The sequence below is a fragment of the Epargyreus clarus genome, unplaced genomic scaffold (genome assembly GCF_041222505.1).
Source record: "Epargyreus clarus isolate Ecla_fem2 unplaced genomic scaffold, WU_Ecla_fem_2.2 ptg000017l, whole genome shotgun sequence".
Taxonomy (NCBI): domain Eukaryota; kingdom Metazoa; phylum Arthropoda; class Insecta; order Lepidoptera; family Hesperiidae; genus Epargyreus; species Epargyreus clarus.
In genome coordinates, this window is record NW_027332225.1 from 1,721,992 (window position 1) to 1,742,931 (window position 20,940).

The window sequence follows — 20,940 nt, forward strand, 5'->3', positions numbered from 1 at the left end:
CACATTGTCAGCCGTTTGGCTTCCTTCAATTACAAGGCGGTGAGATATCTATACTTATCTATGAGTTTATATTAAAACTGGCTCATTATAGAGAATTGTCAACATATTGTTACTACTTAAATCAGTTATTCTTTGATTTTTGAATACTGTCTTTATGCCCATTCTTGGAAGTCTGCCCACTCAGTACAGGAAGTCAGCGGTGGGTTCCTTCTGCGCGAGCGCCTTGTTCCGCTTCTCGAGGCGGCTGCGGCTGATGTAGGGCGAGGGCTGCTTGAGGTGCACCGTGCGCACGTGCAGCTTGCGGCTGTTGGACTGCGCGAACGCCTTGCCGCACACCTCGCACTCGTACGGCTTCACGCCCGTGTGGCTCTGTGGGGTGAACATACACTTAGCATTTCGAACATGATTTTGAATTATATGACAGCCGGTCAGTTTTTATAGTAGATACGAATAGGGTCAAAGTAATTGCGTAGTATTTCCATACTTACAAAGAAACACATTTATAAAAAAAATACATATAGCCGAATATGAAACCTTCTCCTTTTCAAAGTTGGTTAAAAATGTCGCTGTTATTGTACGTGTAAGATTGGCGACTGTGATTCTTCAAACAAAAAAAGAATTTTGTGGGTACAATTTAAAACATTTACAATAACACCTTACAAGTAATGAGCAGTGCCTCTTGAGGTATATCCGGAGCGCTATGACATGAGACGCTTCAAAAAAGGTGCAAAAGCTCTCTCACCCAAATATGTCCGGCATTGACTATGTACTTTCCATCAGGTAGCATGTCTGCTTAATCTTTAGGTTAAACAATAAAAAAAAGTGCCGTATCGTCGATTCACACACCCCAGGGTAAAAATTGAATATGCCAACTTCTTTAGGAATATATGAAGAGACAATAAATTTTGCCGCCCCTTATCTTTGCCGCTCGGCATACCGGCGGTACCCACCCGGAAGTGTCGGTCCAGCGCGCCCTTGCCCTTGAACGCCTTGCAGCAGACGGAGCAGGCGTGCGGGCGCTCGTCGGAGTGCGTGCGGCGGTGCACGTGCAGGTTGGTGCGGTTGTGGAACGCCTTGCCGCACGTGCCGCACGCGTACTCCTTCTGCTCAGAGTGCGTGCGACGGTGGTACACCAGGAACGCGTTGCCCTGCAACACGTAATATTACATAATATACGCTAGCAATCCGCCGAGTAAAGACGAGTGTGTAAACACCCCGCATGAATATAGAACCTCATCCTACACATAATGAAAAACCAACAAGCATTGTACTGTGTTCTGAATAGAGATGGGCAGAGGGTTTAAACCCAATGGGTGGATACGGGTTTAAACCGGGTATTTTGGGTGAAATAGGGTTTAAACCCAAATAAACACCCAAACAGCGGGTGTAAACTATTGTCATTCATATTTTTATTTTCTTCGTGTAATATCATTTTTAAAATAATATTGTAAACAATTCACTAAATATGCACTCTAAAAGCACATATTTCATTTAACTACGCTGTTATAGTCGTTATAGTCCATTCGGATGTGTTACATTTGGGTTGCAATTTTCGAAGACCCAATTTTATTTTATAGATGTCAATGATTAGTGTACAGTTAAATCCTAATTTGTGGAGTCCCAACTGTTGTCCCTCGGCCGCCATCTTGAAAAAAGGGTCACAAAGCGTTTTTACGCTCTAACAGGCATACTATTTGTCGCACAGAAATTTAGTAAAAACAATTATGGTTTCAAATTGATTTATCTATAATTTTAGTTCTATAACTTTTTGTCGTCAAACCAAAAATAACAAAGATAATAACAATAATAGGTTACACTTTGGGAAGACTTTTTTAACTTTTTTCTACTTAATTTACAGAAAATGACATTGAAACATTTTGATAAAGGAGTTTTTATAGTCCGGTCAATTTAGACATAAAAATAGTAATCAAATAACATAAAGCTAAATTTCCGTAAAGACCTGGGGTTTACCATCACAAGTAAAGTTCCAAAAGTCCTCATCGATGTGTGTGTCGGCACTTATTCCGGGTCAAACGTCAAAATTTTCGGGTTTCTGGATTTTTCTCGAAAACGGTAAATTTTATCGAAAAGTACCTACCTTGGACCAAAGTTGTAGCACTTAAAATTTTCTATAAAATAATGTTTATATTTTTTTCTTAAAGCTATAATTATTAAGATGTTACGTAAGAATTACATTTTACATTATATGCCCATATTCCCACACCACCTGTGCAATAGTATACGAGAGGTATATTTATTTGTTTTAGTTGTGCGCTATTTGTTTCGTCAAACAAATAATAATTAAAAAGGTAATAAAAATAGATGAACCCCTAAAAATGTAATATTTAAAAATGTAAAAACATTAGAAATACAGTAAAAACCTATAGTATATCTATTAAATAAACATTTGAACTATTTTAAAAGTTTTGTGTAGATTTTATTAACTCATTTTATAAACACCCAGATAAATACCCAGTGGGAGGAAATAAACGGGTATTTATTGGGTTTAAACCCTGCACAGGGTTTAAACCGGGTTCTTTGCCCATCTCTAGTTCTGAATACTTGATTGTTTACGCAAGTATTTGAACATTGAACTATAAGTATAATTATAAAAGATCATTGATCATTGATATTGTTAGGAAATATAGCATTTGTCAATGATCAGAGATATTTATTTTTAAATTCCTGACACAAAAAGCTCATATAAGTGTAATTACTTATGTCGGTGTGTCGTTATTCCCACCCTTATTAAATCTAATGTAGGATTATACTGAGTCTAATTAAGAATTAACAATTTCTTACTTACCCGGAAGCTCTTCCCGCATATATCGCACACATAGTTCTTCTCGATGGGATAGTGCTTGTCAGGGTGCACGCGTCGGAAGTGCGTCCAGTACTCGCGGGCGTTGGCTATCACCTCCGAACACTGCGAACATTTGGAGATTGATTGTCACAAATTATTTTAATTTTAACTCATTGGCCATAGATTAACTAAGTATAATAGTCCTTTATCTGTTTTACTACTCCAATGCAACATTTAGATACTAACAATACACTAAATGACTTGGCGAATAATTACGAGTATGTAAACGCTGACGACGAATATAAACGCATATTTTGTTTAGTTAAAGTGAACCGACATTGCGCCGAAAACGAACTCTCGTGTTCAAGTTCTCGTGGGCCGTACCAAATACACCCAGGTATGTATTTCGTATCGTCGTATTCGAGATTATTTGGCTGTATTCGACGAGTTTTAAACGTTGCACAGATTAAATATTTACTGATATTTTTTGTGATCGTTTTTTATTTGCCATTCAATTGTTAGTAGGCAGTTTTTCTCATCATGTTAACTTGGAACATTTTTTTTTTCTTTTTCAATAATAACATTGGACAATTTGTGAAAGTGACCTAATCCTTAAACTTTACCAACATTGCTAAAGATTTTTACATGTGTAATGCTTTTTTTCAATAGTATACAGCGTTTGTCAAGATTTCTTCAATAGTAAAGTAACTCACGTCTTCGTCAAGGGTATATATTTTTTTCTAAATCTATTAATCTAGGCATTATACGTACATGTTCGCAGGGCGCCGGCCAGGTGGTGTTGGAGGGCGTCTTGCCGTAGTTCTTGGGCCGCTTCCTGGCGTGCGCGGTCCTGTGGTGCACCCGCAGGGCCTCCGCACTCGTGAAGGATTCGCCGCACACTCTGCACCCGTTCCTGTTATGAAACAATTATATATTTTTTAAACTTTAAGAAAATTGTACAATGAAAGGTTTTCTAAATAATAAATAAAATGCTTGATCCTCTAAGTCCTTGGTTAGATGAGTATCTTTTCAAAAAGAGGTCTATGTTCAGTGGTGGACTAATACGATTCAGATGAAGATGTCTTATAAGAATTTTAAACGTCACAATATTTGAGTGTGCCTCTAATATTGAAATAATAATATATGAGTAAAACTGCAATTTACGATGTAAAAATATTTCTTTCTCTTCATTTTAGAACTAGATTTATTATTGTGTTGATTTTTTAAAATAATTAATGTGATCATTAGTATAGTCCGCGCCAAACTTCTAGTCCGCTCTGAAGTTGTTGTGTAGTCAGAGAACCAACGGAGTCGAACACAACTACAAGCATACAGGGTGAATTTTTAAAACTGGCCTTCAGGGCCAAATCCGAAACTATAAGGATTAGCGAAAAATGCTGAAAGGAGTTACGAGGCCGATTTTGATAAAAACTAAAACTGCATCATTAGTTTTTTAAAATATCTTTTTCCCTAGCCGGGAATCGAACGAGTTCATTTAAAAAAAAATACACCCTCTATATTATTCCACCATCTGATAGTGTCGCTTATAAGGATCAAATTCTGGGAAGTAATGTTATGTGACAAATTAAAGGAAAAGGAAAATTTTGAAGAAAATACATATTTTTCCATACATTGCCATACTAATCCTTAAGGATTATACATAACAAATGATTTATGTGTAATTCTTTAGAAACATACGTAAGTCATACCATTGAAGAATTTGTTGGTTAATCAACTAATTATTCGATGTTATAACCGTGACATACGGCTTAGTATGAGTAAGTAATAGTTTGGCAAGTAAATTACCGCCGTTTTTAGGATTTATTTTTTAATAAATATAGATAAGTGATTAAATAGTAAATTGTTATTGTTTGTTGGTTATAACTACGTTTCAACAGTTAATATAATTTTCTATATCTCTTTGTTTAGTTATCACTCGGATTTGACTCGAAAAAGACATTCTCGCAAATTGTCAATTTTACATCTGTATTAAACGAAACTCCGCCCATAGCAAGATAAATCTATTATAATGGTCCTAAAAGTAACCTTAACTAATTCGGACATAAAAATATAAATTCTTGAAGAACAAAACGTCCATTTCGAATGATTTTAAACATTGAGCCAAAAAATTGTTAATACGCGAAATGTTTAAATTGATGAATGGCGGGAACTTAACTGCCAAATTAATATAAAAAAATATGTATTTTCTTAAAATTGAGGCTTTTCCTTTAGTTTGTCATTTATCATTACTTCCCAGATTTTGATCCTTATAAGCAACACTATCAGATAGTGGAATAATATAGAGGGTGTATTTTTTTCAAATTGAACTCGTTCGATTCCCGGCTAGGGAAAAAGATATTTAAAAAAAGTAATGATGCAGTTTTAGTTTTTATCAAAATCGGCCTCGTAACTCCTCTCAGAATTTTTTGCTAATCCTTATAGTTTCAGATTTGGCCCTGAAGGCCCGTTTTAAAAATTCACCCTGTATACTCCGTAGCAATGTAAGGGCACACTAACTGCGCATGTACCCGTGAGCGAAAGCGGACAGCGGAGGGTGTCGGGGGGTCCCGCGCTGTCGACTTATTTCTATATTCGGAGCGGACTAGCAGTTTGGCTTGAAGTCTATTATGTTATCTCAAAATGCTCACATGTTCTTCCCCTTAGTGTGCTTCACGGAGGTGACCATGTGCCGCTTCCACGCCTCCTCCGATATAAACTTGACGTCACACTGCTCGCAGTACGGACCCGTGTCTTGTCCTTCCTCAGTTTTCTCCTACAGATATCAAGAGTTAAATAATGTAAGTTTCTATTAAGCCATTCATGTACAAAATTAGTGGTTAATATGTCGGGATTATTGTTTCAGAGTCGCTATCGTATCGTCACATCTATTTAACGTATAATATTTATAAACAATAAATAAAAGTTCTTCTATTATATTTTCGCCATTGGTTTGTATTGTGTGATCGGTTTGTATTTCAAAAGGTAGTAGAATCCTTTCTGGTACGACTTTGACGACCTAATTCTACCTAATAACAGTAGCGTTAAGTGCTGTCGTGCTTTGGTTTGAAGGAGGTGTGGTAAGGAATACAATACTTTACCGAAGCATTCGAACTTAGATCTTAGGCGTAGCAACTAACAACGTATCTGTGGTCAACTATCATAGTCATATAAATGAGTTTTATCTGAGGTTGAATTCAAAAGTTCTTGGGTGGAAATAGCCATCTGCTGGAATATTGACAGTAATGGCGTCGCAAGGGTACAACAAGTGTTTTTCTTTTGTGTTTTTCTTTTCAACAATTCACCTCTTATTCAGTTATCAGACCACAAGTTGAATCGAAGAATAAAGTATAAGTATAAAGTAAGAGTAGGAGAACAGAAGTAGTGGAGAGAAGAGAAAAGAAGTATTGTGTACTGACAACAACGTCCTTGTGCATCATTGTCTTGTGCATGGTGAGGCCGAGCTTGCTGACGAAGGAGTAGCCGCACACGCCGCAGATGAACTCCGACGGGTGCTTGATGCGCACGTGGCTCAGGTACGACGTCCACTTGCTGCACACAACATTAACGGTACATTAACAGTTGATTGATCAACAACACAATTAAGAAAATGTTAAAGGGTAGCGTATCTTGCCGAACTAACTTCTTTTTTAGATAAATGTAAAGGAAGATACTGGAGCTAGTGCTTTGTTTATTCAGTTTCTTACCGGAATTTCTCAGTTGAGGTTGCGTTCCGATCCGGTCGTACTTTTGAAAAAAATATTGCAATTGACAATTTGTAAGTGCCACCGTAGGCCTTTACAAAATCTACATACTTCATTTAATTTCAGTTATGGCATTTTTTTATATTTGATCTAAGGATACCTAATAAAACAAAAAAGGCGCGGACTATAGGTACATTTATATTGGCACACCTATGTACCTACAAACAGGTAATAATTAAATACTATAATTGTAACGTTAAGATCCATCGTAACCATTACCGTTACAAAAATCGTTTCACCGATACTTATTCTTCTTTTACTCTTAGTATTTTTACTTTTACTATTAAAGTAATAATGAAGTAAACAAAACACGAAGTATTCTACAGTTTTAGGGCATTTGTATGAAATCTCAGAAATTACATTTTCAATCGACACTTAATTATTTTATAAAGATTTAAATGGTGAGATATATAACAAAAAATCTTAACATTTCATTGACGCATTGGTTAAATTATTATTAATAACCATTAAGTAATGCTATAATAATCGCTAGTAGGTACAATTACATAAGTCCAAAGGATGTAGAAGATAAGGCTTATTATCAATTTTTAAACATTATTGCTGTTTAGTGCTTTTATCAACATTAACTATTTTTTAATAAATCATATTATACTTACGTTGAAATCTCATCACAGTATTGACATTTGTATGTAACACCCTCGTGCCATCTTTGATGCTGCTTCGCTTGGGTTCTGTAAAAATAATCAATGGAAAAATCCTTTTTGAAAACGAATATTGCCAAAAGCAAATATAAACTCAAGTACCTACATATAATATACATATTTGAATATTTAATATTATTGTATGGTATGATCTCCGAATATTATCACTCTCTCTCCCTAAATGGGTGTATTAGAATGCGACTAAGATCACATCCAGAAGATGGACAACAGTTTTTTCCTGGCGGTTTGTTCATAATGTTACTCCGCATACTCAACTGCAATAGGTACATACATATGATAAAATCTTCTCTTTCTGGTGCGAGCTTATGCCTGCTGTCCAGCAAGTTTTCTAACTTGTTGATTGAAATGATCCTATAGGTACTATTAACATAGTAGTATTAACGTTCACAACGATAATGATATGACATGGTCACCATATCGACATACTAAATACTTTTCATCTATTGAAGAAAATTAGCTGTAGAAAGTCACTGCTCACAAGCTTAAATAAGAATTGAGAACAAGTAGGTAAAAGAAAGAATATTTACGTGGTCGTCGATACATAGGAACATGATTTGCAGGCGTATTTCTTCCCGTGGTTCGATGAATGTTTTTGCAAAGATCGTTTACTCTTGAACCGGAACTTGCATATAGGACATTCCATCTCGCCCGCTTTCTGAAACAAATGTTTGTAGTGTATGTGGGTAGGTATAACTTCTGTCATAATGTGAGTACTGGCTGTCAGTCTGTGTTCGACCGTCGGCCTGAGTGGACGTGGTGATGCGTTACGAGCCAAATAGTATGTGAGACACTAGGTCAACAAGCATTTTTTATGCTACCCAGGACCAGAGGCCTGAGGCGCACCCTACTCTGCAACCACAGACCTATATCTAAAAGGTCTGTGTCTGCAACCCTAAATCTGAAGCGAGTAAAAGTTTCCTATCAAATTCTCAAAGATGTGTCTTATTCTCGCCAAGAAGTCTGTACTTAGTAGTTTGACGTGTTGTCGATGTTAAATATAGATGTAGTCACTTACCACATCATGCTTGCCGACATGGTGGTTCCACGCATCGGTGTCTATGAAGCCTTTGTAACAGAGATTGCACTTAAACGGAGCGTTACGATAGTTGGAAGACAGCTGCCTTTTCAATATCTCCTCCTTTTGTTCTTCGATCTGGTAGAATGAGATGGGCAATATGAGCAATGAGCATAAAAATATTTTTTTCACAAAATTTATCAAACGTTATGCAACTTTCATAAATCAAAGATCTCCAGCGTCAGCGCTTGGCACTTGCCGCGAACTCCAAACATCTACTTTACGACTCTAAACTCTACAACGGTTTACCTGCACAGGTTTGCCTGTACAGGTCAACCGCACGTCGGTAGCGTGTGTAGTCCCTGACGTTCCGGTATGCCGTATGGTGTTCAATTCTGTTTGCGATGAAATCGATTAAAATCTATGACGCACCCTACGGTGGCAACCGAATAACTGTTTTTTGTCGCTTGCACAGGATCAAAAACCTGCACAGGTGTATAACTGTATACCCACAATCAGTACAGTGTACCTGAACACGTAGGCTCTCTTCGGTGTACCGTAGTGTGTATAGCAGGTATTAGACTTGTCCGGCTTTCGTTGCTAGTGAACAACTGCTAGATTTCTTATAAAGCACCTGCTTTATAAGAAATCTATGTCATAGGTATGAAGAATATTTCATTCGACTTACCGAGAGCGTGATAACAGTAACAAACTGCGATAAATCCACGTCCTCATCTACGACGCCGCCCGTGTTCTGCGTGCGGCGCGACCGCGGCTCGCGCGGCGCCGCCGCCTTGCGCGGACGACCGCGCTTCGACTTCTCCGGCTTTGATGCTAATGAACCACTGCTGGATTTTTTCTGGGACGCCTAAGAAAAATACGGAGTTGGAAATATTCTTAAAAAATATATATATTACGTCGGCCACATATTGCTATTTAAACTATTATTAATTGTTAGACAAAAATTGTCGTATATATCTTTATGAGAGCCTCGCATAACACTTGAAATTTCCTGTTCCCTTGGGAACTTCAGAATAAAGTGTATAACAAAGAATCTGAATTTTCTGCCTCCGCGCGGCATAGATTTGAAAATCTATAACCAACCACTTCATACTCTAGGTGTGCTCTTAAAAAATCTAATTGAAAAGAACTATAGAGCTCGACTATGCGGAGGTGTTACAAGGTTGTTGTTGTACCATAACAAATTCTATCATGAAACAAAATACTTTATGTTATTATTTTCTGTAAATCTACTTTATGTACTCTACTTACAATAGAACTTGTCTTTGTTTTCGTATCCCGTGAACTGTCATCTAATTTCTCAATTTTATGCACTTTATTATAAGTCTCTTTCTTGTCCTTATTACTCTTATGTATTGAAAGTGGGGCATCTTCATTATCACTGGACAATCCTCCGAAATCGTCACCGTCGTCCTCCTGCTTAATATTGTCTAAATCTTGATCACAAGAGTCAATATTTCCTGTTTTCTCAAATATACTATCTAATATTATATTACTACTAATTCCAATCTTGTCGCCTTTCTCGTGTGGTTCAGCTTTGATGTCAAAGTCCTCATGTGTGTAACAGTGTATGCTCTCCTCAGTTACCTTATGTATTACAAAGTTAGTGGACAGAAGGAAACTTTGTCTATCTATATTTTTTATGTCGTCTGTTGTAAGCTGGAAAGAAACTATGTATTAATTTCAGACATTTTCTGCGGAGGTTTTTAATTTAAAAACTTTTAAACTAAACTGTTAAAAGTTCTTGTTAGATTAAAAATTTAATTAAACAAAAATGATATTTAATTAATACTTTCATAAAAATACCTTAAATAAACATATATTTTTTTAAATTGTATAAAACTTTTCAATCATTAACAGAAACTTATAGACAACTTTAAGACTATTTTATTCAAACTGAGATTAATTTATAAATATTACACTTCACATTTTCGCATTCTTATTAATTTAACACAATTTTACATTTTTTAATGAACTATGTAACAATTGAATGAAACAATACAAACCTTGTCATTAAATTGCATTAATGCATATAAAGTGGCTTGTCCTCTTAGGCATTTCTCTCTAAAGAAGTAAAACTTCTTTATCAATATAGCACATTCATAGCAAGCATATGTGGGCAGGTTGATCTCACTTAAGGGCTAAAATAAAATAGAATTATAAGCACAATTTTGCAGTTTTTATTTACTGCAACAAAGTATATTAAGGATACATCCTTAGAAGAAAACATACATTTATATAAGAATCCTTAATAATACATTATTAAGGATTCTTATATAAATGTATGTTTTAATGATTTTTTTTAATGTGTACTTTTTACTTTTATGTAAGTAGTAGATCAGATCTGTAGACATTATTTTGAGAAAATAAATAAAAAATATATGTATTTTTCAATAATAATGGACTTTCAGAAATACTTGGACGATTATATATGAATATACAAAAGATAAATTTTTGGATTATAATATTTTTCTAAATTTCGACATTTAACTAAAAATTAAAAAGTTATTATTTTCATTTTAAACAATAAAATTAAAAACACTAAATATGCTTTATTAGATTTACATGCAATATATTAAGTAATCAACATTTAATAGTTGCATTTCATTTATTTCTATTAAACTTAAACCAAAATAAACGTACATTAGCACCAGGAATGGGTTCGTAATAAATGCTCAGTGGGTACGATCGCAAATCGTACATCCTGACATCCGTAATGAGGCATATCCTGCACACTCTTAGCTCCTCCATCGTTAAACAAATACAATAACAAACTTTTCAACTATTTTAAACCATAACAAACGGTACAAGTTCATACATTCGCGGTAAATAAAAGCACGATAGAGTTAGAAAATGTTAGAACTTCTATTTACGATGTGTAATTAAAAACACTATGTACGCGGCATCTTACAATTATTTTAACCCCACTATAATAACTACAAAAAAATTAAAATTATTCTTTCATAATATAATAAACACAAAACTATGTTACAAATAAAAATAAAGCAATAAATACGGCAAGTATGTCTAGTTTTACACAAGACGCCAACTGGCTGCCATTTTTTTACTTTTGTTGTTGACATGACATCAAAATGACAGTACGTTTAGAAAGTGGAAAAATGTATATAAACAAGAAGTTATTAACTTAAATAAATACTTTATTTAATCAACATAAAAAATAAGAAGTAATTTACAACAATTACAGATGGTTCATCTTTTTGTTTACATTACCAGTATAATAATATTATGTTGTCGTTTAGTTGCCACATCATTAAAATAGATGGCGTACATGATACTCGTAAAAAGCTCGTCTAGGATACTGTTTTGTGGCGCCAAGGTCAACACCTAAGATTCTAATTTCTAAGAAACTATTATAAATCTTAGCAGCCAATAGTTTTAGATGGATGGATTAATTTATTGCAAAAAATATATGGAAAAAGAAGGTTAATAAATTATTAAATGTTTATTTTTATCCATCCTTCACAAATTCAAGGTAGAAATAAAGATGGTAAAACCAACGGTAGAACCCTCTGTGGTTCCGCCACCACCACACCTATTTCTGCATAATAACAGAAATATACAACGCTCCTGTGTTCTGCTTTAAGAGAGACTTTTCCGAGGCATTCCAGCTCAGTCCTCAGAGGTAGCACCACATCTATGGTCGATCTCAGGGAGAAATCTAATCATTTCTGGGACTGATTACAAATGTCCATGGGCGACAGAACCTACTTACTACCTGGAAGAGAAACTCCTTTTTTAGAAAAAAAAACTAAAAGAGGCCCAAACATATAAAGGAATTAGGTGCTGAAGATGGATTCTGTTTATTTATTTTTTACTTGATTTGTTATCTGATACCTATAATATAATTCACTACTTTTAATTAATAATGGTAATGTAGCTCTTGCAACTCCATTACCGATTCTATTTTCGTTTTGACATTACATCCGCACGCTATACCTACGTAAATAAAAAAATTAGAAAAAAAAATATCTCCTTCAACCATAGATTAGTAAAGATTCAAGACTCACTCTTAACAAAAAAATGTACCCAGTTTTGAGAATTGAAATAGTTGCGTAAAAAAGTTTTGCCACGTCTCCGTGCTAAAATGTCCCTAAAATATTTGAAATTATTATTATAAATCATTTATTTATTATGTAAATTACGCAGTATTCGTTATTTATTCGTAAATTTTCTCTAAAAATGTTTTTATTTGTCAAGAATTCAAAAAAAGAACTTACTATAATAAGCCGTTTGTGGCTTCATTCAATTTCAAGGCGGCGAAGTATCTTTACTAATCTATGCCTTCAACTTTAAAGTAAAACACCGTGAAAGATTGTCTCTAAGCCAAGCAGGTGTCATAGCTACCATCCTGCATGAAGTAACAATTGGACGCGTATGTTGCTACATGCATGCAGCTTTTTTTTCATCATTTGGTACCTTCAAAAGGTACCCGATGCCGTGGGAGCGACACAGGGTTATGTGGGACTCTTACCGCACTAAAAATCCCCCGGTGGCCGTCCTCGACGCTGCGTAGAGGACTCCGGGATCTCCAAAGAACTGGAGTCCTCTTAGCGCGTTGCTCCGTCGGTCTCCGCCCAGGTGAGCTTGACGCTCGCCACACCGTCTGTTGCGTACGACGGTACGCGACCGCACATACCGCCGTCCCTCCCGGGGCAGTTGACCTGGCGGTTCGAGGTCCCGCACTTGCCACCCGCGACCCCAGATCCCCCTTTTAGACGCCTCTTGCGACAGGCAGGGTATACCGTAGCCCTATTATTGTCCCGGAACTACAGGGACCCATGCATGCAGCCTACTCATGAATAAAAAAAAATCTCAAACTTGATCCGAAGCAATAGGAATGTGAAACGGTACTATCCTACTCTACTGGAGTCCGGTGTATCTGGCTGCACATTACACGGTCAATCAGATTCCAGGTTCGAACCCAGCCAGGGTCGCCATTTAAGGGCAGGACTAGGCAAATGATAGATGTTTGCAGATTGAAGATCCATTTATTAGTGAAGTACATTCATCATCATCATCAACCCATTAGTGTCCTACTGCTGGGCACGAATCTCCTCTCAGAATGAGAAGGTTTAGACCACATAACTTTGTGAACTTTGAGATATCTCAGGTATTCTGGTTTCTTCACCCAGTTTTACTTGACCGTTAAAGCAAGTGATAATCAATTTCATACGCACGTTACTGAAAAATCAGCGGTGTCTGGGATTCGAACCGCGGACCTCTCGATCGAGTGGCCAAGTTTCAAGAAATAGGCTCACATTTGAAGGTATCTTTTAATACAGCCATGGGCTGTATACTTTCTTTGGAGCCTTCCCGGCAACAAAGCTATAGCTACGCCCACAAATACGGTCACGCCCACGAAGTCAGCAATGCAACCATTTAGAAATCTACAAATCAACCTAATCTTCGGTGGCTCATAGTGTAGGTTTATCTTGAGAATAACAACATATTGGATAGGAATATCAAACAAACGCCAAACTGAAAACAGCTTGCGGAAATCTATAGGCAGCATGGGTGAATGAGGGTGAAAGAAGGAAGGAAGATGAAGAAAAGAGAAGAGGAGAGAAGAAGAAGTGTTTTTAAACGATTCATGTAGCTGATGAGCTTGCAGATCACCTAATGGTAAGTGTCGTGCCGTCCATGGACATCTATGAACAACTTCATATATAACAGGTTCTACCTGAAGTGTTTTCATAGATGCGTTGCCACTCTTGAAGACTATTGATCTGTTTTACGCTAGGGATGAGGGTGGCGGTGGTGTCCCTCCGGAGGAACTATACTGGCGCTACCACCTGACCAGTGGCGGATTTATCAGCGGGCTGAGTAGGCTTCAGCCTAGGGCGGCAGATTTTTGGGGCGGCAAATTTGGGGACCGAATTTTTTTTTGCTAATTAGGAAATTAGTTCGTTCATGCCTTAAACGTGTCATGAACTGGCGTGACGAGCAAAAAAAAACGGGAAGCGTATCATGAGCCGGCGCGGCGAGCAAACAAAAAAGGGAACCGTGTGACGAGCCGGCGTGACGAGCAAAAAAAAAAAAAACAACGGGAACCGTATCATGAGCCGGCAGTTCAGTAAACTACCTAGTCCGATATACTACCTAGTCCGATAAACTACCTAGTCCAGAAACTACCTAGTCCGGGAAACTACCTAGTCCCTGAACCTGTTCCAGTATATACGCCTCACCTCTAGTAAGACATGATAATTGTAGAAGCAGGGGCGGCAAAAAGTGTACAGCCTAGACCTTCATTTTTTTTTAATCCGCCACTGCACCTGACCCCAAATACTGATGCGTTGCGTTATAAGCGATAGTGAGCTACTAAAGAGATAGACAGATGAGAATAATTATTAATTAGGAATGTTTGTCTGATCACCGACTTCTACGTGTACACCGAAGAAAACTTAATTACCTCAAGCTTACACCAAAAAAATTAGAAGGTGTAAAAAACTTGTGTGCTGATTTTATTTTTTAATCAGTTTCGCTAATGGCAGTTGGCTCTCTACGTCTGATAAATTAAAAGTTTTTGAACGTCCAACTTTTACAAAGCAGGCTGGCTCGCCCGGTAGCGAAACCTATCAACTTAATTAAAGAAAAAAGTTCGATAAATGGTGCTCTGTATTATGTTCATACGATTTTTTTAAATATAGTGATGTAAACATCTCGAATTTTGGAATAACCAAGATACTTAGTTCTATTAGTTATGTCTAGTATGAATAAATTGTCAAATTCGTTTTTTGTGAGCAAAACATTGGATAGATCCCTTCTGCCATCAGTTCAATCGTTGAAATCAATTTTCATGAGTAGGTTTTTATAAAAAACAAAATCACGGGCTGTTTTTGATCTCCTGGTCATATGGTTTGATTTTAGTCTATACTGAATATATTTCCAGGAGAAGAAAAAATATCAAAGAATACAATACTGACAGTATGTTCCCTTTTTCTAGAGTATTTTATCGTTGTGTAAAAGTTCTATCGAAATCGATTCAGCTGATCTTAAGATTGATCATTAGATTATATGGTTATATTCCGGTTCAAAACGGATTAGTATGTTTGTTTGTATCGTATAATATTATATATAAATTCATCTATTATATCAATTATATATCTCGTGTCACAATGCAAATTTTATACGCATATTCAGTAGGTCTGAGAATCGGCTACTATCTATTTTTCATACCCCTAAGTGATAAGGGTTGTTCACCCTTAGAATTTTTTTTATTTATATGGCAACACAACGTTTGCCGGGTAGCTAGTAGGTATATATGTATAATATTAACATAATTAATAAAATAAAATACTTTAATTAAGTAACGTTTTTGTCTTAAATGAAAGTAATTGCCTTTTTATCATTTCATTTAAGTGGTAATTAGCAGAACATGTAATTTTGTCTATACGCCCTAATCTAAATTACTAAACCAATTTTGATAGAACTTTTATAAAAATATAAGATTTTACAGATATACACAAAAATAATAATAAACTTAATACTTATGTAGAAAACTTGTAGTAATAGTAAAATATAAAATCGCTATATAAAAAAAATGAACACTAAAAAGTATGAAATGCCTGCTTTGGCTTCGAACCCGGGCTTCCAACCCATTAGGAGTATTAGGACAGAACTGCTTCAATAAAATTATGATAAGAGAATTGATAAATACCTATTATAAATCTAAATAGATTAATTGCCGGGTAATAAATGTACCTATTGTGTTTTCGAATTTCTTGAACGTTCTAAAAATTCTTATCATTCTTATGTTATCTTAATATTTCCAAGAAAAATGATATGAGAGAACTTCTCGGTACCTCGAGTTATTTTTGTTGTACATGTCTTATAATTATTATTATAGATATTCACATTTTATTTTTATTATCTTTGTTTAGATTTATATTTAGTTTCAATCATAGTAAATAAAAAATAGGAACTACTGAAAACATGATTTTTAAAGATTTTCAGAAAGAAACTACATATTTACCTACTTGTTGATAAACAACTTCTAACGAGTTTCTAATTCGTAAATTGTAATGATAATGAATGGTAATATTTAATTCGATGATAACTTATATAATTAGACAAATATAATTATTATATACTATCTATATTTCGAGTCGATGTGGAAGATAATTTAGACCAAAAACCGCTATAGGTACCTACCTACTTCTTTATAAAGTAGGTTAAAGGTGCTTACGTAAGCTCGTAATTGCATTATATACCTACCTATACGTTCTCTGTACATGTTCATAGTAAAATACCTAAACATTTGACATCTACTTTTTACATACTGCTATCTCGTTCTCTCCTGCAGGGGATTATTGTTCGTGGAATGCGCGCGTCGGCTAGTCTCGCTACACCGGCTACTAAGACCACAATTCTTATATCTTATACACTTGCGTGCACTCTACTTCGTCGCGATAAGATTCATTTTACTTCAATTGGTAACTTATGTATCCCTTAACAACGACGGCATAGTGTTACGAGACTAGCCATAGTGACTACCTACTTTGTAAAAGTACATTCATAAATCTTATTTATATTGTAACTTCGTTACGATATTTGGGTAAATTGAGCATATCTGGCAGGTGTTTTGGTGGATTTTAGGGTTTTATAGAAAATTCTGTTTCATGTTTTTGCTTCAGAAGTTTAAAAATAGATTGATAGTTTGGGAACTAAAAATGAAAAGTCCTTGAGAACTAGTCTCGTGGGGAGTGCGCATACGTCACAGACGGGATTTTTGTAGGCATGTATAGCGTTTGCAATGGCCCGATTGGCCAACAAAGCCTTGTCGGCGGCCATTTTGTTCGATGCTGAGTCACCAAAAAGTGAAAAATGTACATGAATTAACGCGCACTCCCCACGAGACTACACAACGGTATTGGGCATTTCCCTCGCGAACACAAAATTTGGGTTTCATGTTCTCTCAACCACACCGTGAAACCGAAAATATTTTAAAAATATAGTGCGAGCTGTAAACTATTTTTTGGAAGTTTAAAGTTGCCGGAAAATAGTTTTTCAAAAGTTTCTAACACTGAGCAAGACGGAAGTTTACGTCTCAGTAGAGCCGGAGGATACCCTCGGAGGAACACGCCGGAGCGATACAAAATTTGGCGGCAGTACCCGTGTGCGCTGAATGAAAATAATATTTTTATCAACAAAGTGACTCGAAAACATCGCTAATCTGTCAAATAGTGAAGTGATAATTCAGTGTCGTGTCGGTGTCGGTTTGAATGTTTACATCCCGCGTAAACTGACCGATCGAGTGCAATCAGTGACAGACAGGATGTAGCCGTGAGGCCTACCATGAGCTGCAGTTACCATAAGGACGCGAAGTGATTTTTATTTTACGAGACCAGTTCCGAACGGCAGAATGACGGAAACGCTGGTGAAGGTGAAGACGGAGCGGCCCGACGAGGCGGAGATCAGGGAGCTAGCCGCCAAGATGGTGGAGGCCAACAAGGCCAAGGCGTTGGCGGCGTCGGTGGCGGCCGCGCGGCCTCCGCCCGGCGCCATGGTGAGCACGGCACCACCCGGCGTCGGTGGTCAGATGGGCATCCTTAACTTCCTGACGCGGAAGCCGGGCGGGCCGGCCACCGAGCAGCGCCCCACCGGCGAGGACAAGAAAACGCCGGCGCCGGACGAGGCCAGCTGGAAGGGCCACTTCGGTTGGGACATGCTGGGCAAGTGCCACATCCCGTACATCTACCGGTCGGGGGAGAAGTACGTGGCGGTGCGCATGGTGGAGATCAAGCTACTCAACAAGTACCTGAACTACCTGCACGCGGACATCTACTCGTGCACGTGCATCCGCAGCTACTACATCACGGAGATCGAGGCGCGGCTGCTCAACGAGATCAACAACCGGCACTGCGACGGCCAGTTCGGCCGGGAGCCCTTCACGCAGAAGGACCTGGTCGTGCGGCTGTCGGACGCCTACGAGTTCTATAACTTCTTGGACGTGTGTTACAATAAGTTATTGCGGGGCACCACCAACAACAAGGACAAGTGTGGTTTCATTAGGATCAACAAGGAGTCGGTGGTGCCCTACACGGTGCGCGATAGTCAAAAGTTTGTACCTTTGTTCTATTTCGAGGGTGAAACGGACAACTTGAAGTTGAAGGCGGACCAGCTGAAGGGCTGGGACTTATCGTACCTGAAGTTTTGTTGCAAAGTGCAGGGCATTAGGAATGAACTGTTTGCCAGTGAGACCTGTTCAGTGATAAGTTTATCAGACATTAAAAGTTACTTTCCTCCCGGGACGGAGTTTGAGGAGTACTGGCCTAACAAAGTTGTGGAGTCACAGTTGCTGATATCTGCTAAAGGTAAGATTTTAATTGTAATTGATATATTTCCTCTCAATCATAAGTTAGAAATGGTACTATTTGTTTACATGTCCAAATGGTTCGGATTATTTAATAAGATCGAAGGTAAATCTGATACTTTGTGGGTATCACCGTCTGTATACTATTGCAACTCCATAAGATTCGCTTAAAATGTCAACTGGGTTAATCTACGCAGTCATTCTTTTTTTTTAAAATCCTTATTGTATACCTTTCTGCGTTCTATTGAAAACATTATTGTATTTCCAAAAAATTTTGAGTTTAAACTATTCCATACAAGTCGTCCACCCAAGAGATTACTATAATTTTTTTTTAATTATTGTACATTGGGATTTATATTTTCCTTTAAATATCTAACTCAATACCCTATAATCACTTGTTCGCTCGGTAAATAATTATTCTTTGATCTTATAATTTATTGTATCTGTCCGATGATTTATTCATAGATGATAAAATTAAATTTCTAATAACAATTCATAGCAAAAAAATTTGCATTACAAAAGCATTTTTTGGTTTGTATTACAAAAGAGTTAAATAATTGTAATTTTACTATTAGATACATATTTATTTAACTAATTTGAAAGAACAAAAAATATTTCTGATTAAAACTAATCTTAATTCATGTTAAAATATTCCTACTTAAAAAGTTACTTATTGCACACTTAAATTGAAATAATTGCAAAATGTACATTGCAAATCAGAATTGCATCAGTTAATTTAATGGTCTTTGCAAAAAGGTTTAAATTATTAGATGGTATAAAGTTGTTAAAATCACTTGTATTCATTGACATCAATACATAAATCATTTGGGTGATCTATTATCTACTGCTCAGTATAAGCTCCTCGTAGCAGTTCTGAAAATGTTTAGCATGATAAAATATATCGTCCTTGTAAAGTTTAAAAGGCTAACATGCAAAGGGGACTGGACTATTAGCCTTTCTAGTGACAATATTATACTCCATTGTCAATCCCAATATATCCCGCTGTTGGGCACGGGTCTTCCTTTAGTGAGATTCCTTTAGTTAGATTTGTCATATGCACATAATTTCAAAACAAGAGCTGGGAGTTGAACCACCATCCTGATTGAAAGGGTAAATTTCAATACCTTAGGACTAAGCTCAATCTAATGTTAGCTAATCATTCTTATTAAACTCATTGCAAAGTTTTTATCTTCGCAATATTATGGTACTTTCTTAATGTGTAAAAGTGTTTTCTATCGGCTTTCATCAATAAGTAAAAGTTGTAGAAATCAGTTTTTACGTTTGGTGTAATAAACAAAGCAATTTTATTATATCAAACTTCAAATTTAATTTATAAATTCAAGTGTCAGTTTATCAATATTGACACATCACAATATATCACAAATGAATCTAATGCAAAAATTATAAAAAAATCAAATGAAGAAAGTATTGTATTGCATCTAAACACATGTTGTTCTCTCAACAAGAATACTAATTATGGTTTTATTAGAATAAAAATCCTGACTGCTTAAAAATATAGCCTATGTTACTCCAACAATTTAGATGAATAAGCTAAGCTGCCTAATCTGGGCTGTAGAGCATGCCAAAGAATGAGACAGGCATACATACATGCGATAAAAAAAAAAATCCCACTGACTGTAGTGGGATTTTCTTTTATCCCATGTATGTATGCGATAAAAAAAAATGTAAAATAAAATGTTATATTTTACATGTGCTAAAAAAATCCCACTACAGTCAGATAAAATAAAATGTTATATTTTACTTATAGTAAATTGTTCCACCATTCATTATTTATTTAAGCATTTCTAAGCTATAACCATTATTTTGCTTATGTTTACCGCTAAAAAACCCCATTCGTCATAGCGCCACGGTTCCAAGGTATCCCGCTCACCATTGGTAAAAGTGTGGGGATCCTGGGAGTTGACATATCGTGTGACGTGCAGTACCGGGGCCATTTGGATGTTAAGGCGAAGTTGGCATCAAGAAAACTGGGCGTCTTGAACAGAGCGAAGCGGTACTTCAGCGCGGGGCAACTCCTTTCTGCTTTATAAGGCGCAAGTGAGACCCCACATGGAGTACTGCTCACATCTCTGGGCAGGGGCGCCTCAATACCAACTTAACCCACTTGACTCCGTGCAGAAACGCGCGGTCCGAATCGTCAACGACCCGGTGATCTCCGATCGGTTAGAACCTTTGAGTTTGCGGAGGAACATAGGTTCCATCTGTGTGTTCTACCGGCTTTACAATGGTAGGTGTTCCGAGGAACTATTTGACCTGGTGCCTACGTCACCATTCCTCCATCGTAGGATGAAGTTCCATCCACA

General features: G+C 36.7%; 2 protein-coding genes across 2 annotated transcripts in view; one reads left to right on the plus strand and one right to left on the minus strand.

Moving 5' to 3' along the window:
* Positions 1-8: 8 nt before the first annotated feature.
* LOC140748972 (uncharacterized) lies at positions 9-11,343 on the minus strand. Its single transcript, XM_073081958.1, has 13 exons — positions 10,927-11,343; positions 10,290-10,424; positions 9,535-9,942; positions 8,951-9,130; positions 8,263-8,400; positions 7,775-7,902; positions 7,182-7,256; positions 6,220-6,352; positions 5,452-5,576; positions 3,575-3,716; positions 2,807-2,926; positions 951-1,148; positions 9-369 (listed from the first exon to the last, which is right to left on the minus strand). Exons 1-13 carry the CDS (start codon positions 11,032-11,034, stop codon positions 181-183), a joined length of 2,079 nt encoding a protein of 692 aa, XP_072938059.1. The 5' UTR covers positions 11,035-11,343; the 3' UTR covers positions 9-180.
* Positions 11,344-17,052: 5,709 nt separating this feature from the next.
* LOC140749269 (uncharacterized) overlaps positions 17,053-20,940 on the plus strand; it is a 33,875-nt gene continuing 29,987 nt past the window's right edge. Inside the window, exon 1 of the mRNA XM_073082311.1 lies at positions 17,053-18,617. Within this exon, the coding sequence (XP_072938412.1) occupies positions 17,666-18,617 (952 nt within the window). The 5' untranslated portion in view covers positions 17,053-17,665. The remainder of the gene's footprint in view (positions 18,618-20,940) is intronic.

What these genes read in the sequence shown, in the direction of transcription:
- LOC140748972 (XM_073081958.1), bottom strand. Translation starts at nt 11,034, where the DNA reads ATGGAGGAGCTAAGAGTGTGCAGGATATGCCTCATTACGGATGTCAGG. An exon ending in AAACAAAGACAAGTTCTATT is followed by an intron (nt 9,131 to 9,534) that starts GTAAGTAGAGTA and finishes TATTTTTCTTAG; the next exon opens with GCGTCCCAGAAAAAATCCAG. An exon ending in TATGCGGGAAGAGCTTCCGG is followed by an intron (nt 1,149 to 2,806) that starts GTAAGTAAGAAA and finishes TACGTGTTGCAG; the next exon opens with GGCAACGCGTTCCTGGTGTA.